Source organism: Cebus imitator, unplaced genomic scaffold (assembly GCF_001604975.1).
Source record: "Cebus imitator isolate Cc_AM_T3 unplaced genomic scaffold, Cebus_imitator-1.0 Scaffold85, whole genome shotgun sequence".
In the NCBI taxonomy this organism is placed as follows: Eukaryota; Metazoa; Chordata; class Mammalia; order Primates; family Cebidae; genus Cebus; species Cebus imitator.
Window position 1 is genome coordinate 1,458,164 of NW_016107400.1, and position 4,031 is coordinate 1,462,194.

At 44.6% G+C, this 4,031-nt stretch overlaps 1 protein-coding gene across 1 annotated transcript; it reads right to left on the bottom strand.

The window, feature by feature from the left end:
- Positions 1-1,352: 1,352 nt before the first annotated feature.
- Positions 1,353-3,285, bottom strand: CCL2 (C-C motif chemokine ligand 2). The gene is made up of 3 exons (XM_017534254.1): positions 3,127-3,285; positions 2,219-2,336; positions 1,353-1,848 (listed from the first exon to the last, which is right to left on the bottom strand). Exons 1-3 carry the CDS (start codon positions 3,200-3,202, stop codon positions 1,743-1,745), a joined length of 300 nt encoding a protein of 99 aa, XP_017389743.1. The 5' UTR covers positions 3,203-3,285; the 3' UTR covers positions 1,353-1,742.
- Positions 3,286-4,031: the final 746 nt, after the last annotated feature.

Genomic DNA, 4,031 nt, shown 5'->3' on the forward strand with positions numbered 1-4,031 from the left:
CTCCTCATGCTGCCAAAAGCACTGCCTGCTCTAGCCTGACACAGCGGCCATTTCTCCACCAGATTGGGAAGCTGAGAACCATGCAGTTTATTCAATAGAGCAAGACACCTGCTTTCCTGGATGTTAGGGTTGTCTGGGTGCCCAGACAGGCCAGATGTTTCACAGGTGGAACAAATGTCCTGCAAAGGAATACACACTTTAGGTGGATATTTAGGAATAGGAGGCCCATCTGTTTAAACGGATGATTCCAGGCTCCTGAGACTGGGATGGGGGGTTAATAATGGAGGGAAACACATTCTGGTTTCAGGGAAGCTGGCCACTTCAAATGTGGATTGAAGATGAGGTTTTCATATCTGAAGTCACAGGTCTTTCTCCTCCGTTTACAACATGCAGCATTTCACCCTGCATCGCTCATTCTTCTCCAATGCTGCCTTTCCGGCTCCATATTCAGGCCCTTATCCTCATTGCTTGGACCATAGCAATAGCTTCTCACTAGTCCCTATTTCTTTAGGTATGTATAAAACCAGTAAGTTACATTTCCTGAAACTTATCTCTGAATCTCTAAACGTAGCACTTCCCTCCTCATTGGACTGAAGATTTTCATCATTTTCTTTTAGCCTACAAAGTTGAGTACTAACTCTTCACCCTAACTTTCAAATCTCTTGACTCAACCTTCCTTTCTAAACTTCTCATTCTTTGACGTTGATATGGGCCTGAATTCCCATCTGATGCATTGCTTTTTTCCCCTCCTTGATGTACACATCATCACTGTTTCTACCTCCAGGTATTTGCTCCCACTCTTCTTTTTCTTCCTTTAATGATCGTGTAATTTTTCTAGAAATGCTTTATTCATTCATAAAGAATAAGTTTCAGCTTCATCATGTCTATGCAACTTATCTAATCATCTTATCAATGGTGATTAAGTCTGTCCGTATTTCCTGGCAGTGTCTGTATTTCTCCCAGTTGGGGGATTAATTAGAGAGGTGCAGACTGGGAGTGGGTAGCCCAGTTAGGGGTCAGTTGCAATATGTTATGGGAAGAATTGCAGGCAGGGGTCAGGGGCTGTGAGAAAAGGAATGGGGGTGGGTTCTTGCCGAATGGGTGGCCAGTCGTTGGGATCTGGGAAGCTGATGGAGACTGGAAGGGTGGTGCTTTAATACCTAACTGGCCTGCCATAATAATTTTTTTTATGGATGCTCAGAGGAGACCACCCAGTGGACAAGACCGGGAGCAATCCACGTTCCCATTTCTTTAAAATGTGAGCCCCACCCTCTGAAATCATGTTCCTTTGTCACCATCAAGCTCATACTCTCAGCTTTGTAATTTCCTTCAAGAAAACACTAGAAGTCAGGTTTTGTACAAAAATATATTTATTTTGTGTAATAATTATATAATATTCATTTCCACAATAATATTTCAGCAATGCACTGGATTGTTAAAACAAAAAGTCTTTGTATTGATGATTCTTGCAAAGACCCTCAAAACATCCCAGGGGTAGAATTGCGGTTCACAGAGAAAAGGCAATTTGCCTGAGTCTCTTTATATAAAAAACATTAGTACCGTGGAAGATAAACTTAAAACATCAATAACTTAAACAATATTAACATTACTTAAGGCAAAATGTTTCATATTAACAAACAAAATTCATGTCCTTTGAAATTATAATAAAATAAAACAGAGTATCTGGGGAAAGATAGGGAAAAATAAGTTAGCTGTAGATTTTGGGGTTATGGAGTGAGTGTTCAAGGCTTTGGAGTTTGGATTTGCTTGTCCAGGTGGTCAATGGAATCTTCAACCCACTTCTGCTTGGGGTCAGCACAGATCTCCTTGGCCAGTTTGGTCTTGAAGCTGTGGGGAGGGAGGACACAGTTAGACGAAGTTCCTGTACAGTTGTGGCCTAGGAGTGCAACCCATTCTGTACCAATAGGCTGCTATGGGAGCTAGAGGAGAAGGCAGGTGGAAGGAGGGAACCCAGGGCAAACTGCTCTTATAGGTGCCAGGTGGAGTCATCCTGACTTCAAGCTAAAGAAATTGGGGTATTCTCCCAGTGGAGAGTGATGTCAGGGGTCACTTTTTTCCTTTGTGACTTAGTTTTCCCATTGGGAACCTTTGTATATTAAGTTAAATAGTGCATTCTCTGACTCTAGGTTTATGAGGCTTGCCCCTTGCTCCCTGAGGAAGAATTTCGGGCCAGGGAATGTTGGTGTGCTGAACTCACATCACAGCTTCTTTGGGACACTTGCTGCTGGTGATTCTTCTGTAGCTCACCAGCCTCTGCAGTGAGATCCTCTTATTGGTGAAGATATAGCAGCAGGTGACTGGGGCATTGATTGCATCTGGAAAATAAACCACAAAGAAAAAGCATTTTAGGATGAACTGGATTCTTCTGATCTTAGAGCAGGAGAGTCATGAGAAAAAAACAAAAGGAAGGCAGGAGAAGAGGAAGAGCTCATTAAATCCCAGTGCTTCTGCCTATACCTCAGTGCTAGAATGTGATCTTTGACACAATGACTCAGTTTCCTATGCTGTAAAATGGATATACAACATTGATAAAGGACAGAGAGAAGGAGGAGCTGTTAAAGCTAGGTAACTCCTACAAGTGTCATTAAAAGGGACCAATAATCCAGATGATCAGCACCAGGAAAGATCAGCTGGAGACCCCCCTAGGAGTCGCCTTTTAAGCTCTGAATAGCCTATGCTTGGTCATGAGATCCCCTGATATTCATTACCTCTGCAGAGCCACTGTCTCTGGAAGCTGAGGTGAATGAAGCACAGACCAGATTCTGGGTCTCCAGTGTGTCTGGAAACAGCCCACACACCCACCCTCTCTTTGATCATGCTGACCCCCAAACTCTGCTGGAAGCAGCTGGGAGAGTAACTGTGCTGAGGGTATTCCCAGAGATGGAAGCCTGCAAGGAGCTGGATTTGGGTTTCACAGCTGGAATTCTAGTTTAGGCTCTGCCTAGCAGCAACTGTATGATTGGGCTCACCCCTGGTCCTTTTCTGAGTTACCTTTTCTGGAAAAGCAGCATTAAAGCAAGACTGTGGGTACCCTGTCTGCTTGGATGGTCCATGATAACTCAGAGAGAGTACAGTGCTTCAAGGAGAAGCAGAGAGGGGCCTTACCTGGCTGAGCGAGCCCCTGGGGGGTGAAGGTGGCTGCTATGAGCAGCAGGCACAGAAGTGCTGCAGAGACCTTCATGCTGGAGGCGAGGATGCAAGCTTCAGTGTAAGAACTGGATGTTTCTGGGTTGGTCTCAGCCTCTCTGCCCCTCTGACTGCTGTCTCTCGTCTTTTATAAGCAAACAAAGGGCGGAGTCGAGCAGGAGAAGGGATCTTCCATGAATAATAAGTGGGTTGTTAAATTTGCTGAGCAAATGCAGCATGCTGGGGATTTCCAGGAAATAGAAAAGGGAAGCAGTGGGTCAGGACAACACTTTTTCCATTCACTGCTGAGACCAAATGACCAAATGAGGAGGATGGGATGCCATTAAGCCTAGGCTGACCACAGATGTGAACTAAGAGGGTTATTCTTAAGGATTCCGCTTTCTCTGAAGTGAAAACTCTGCAGAAAAGGAAGGAAGTGAGGAAACTAGATGAAAGCATGTCAGGCTCGCTGCCAGCTTACCTTCAGGCCACAGTCCAAGAGGCCTGCCAGCCAGGGAAGGACCTCTGAAACCTTGGCGGGCTCGCTGGCAATGCAATAAATCCGTTTGCTCATTCAAATGCAGGATAGTGGCACAATAGAAGCCTAGCAGAACTATAGGATTGTGTAAATATTGAACTGAATTCTAAGGGTTCAAGGGTTTCAGACTTGGACGAAGCCACGGACATCATGTGGCGTTGCAGAAGCAATGCCCCTATCATACAGAGTGCTTACTCTGCCAGGAATATTCTCAGCCCTTTACTAATATTAAATCTGTAAATTTCCCAACTTCATCTAGTAGGGATTGCTAATTCCTATGTTATAGATCAGGTGACTGAGGCACAGAGGGGTTGAATAACCTGCTCAAGTTCCCCTCAAGCAGAGA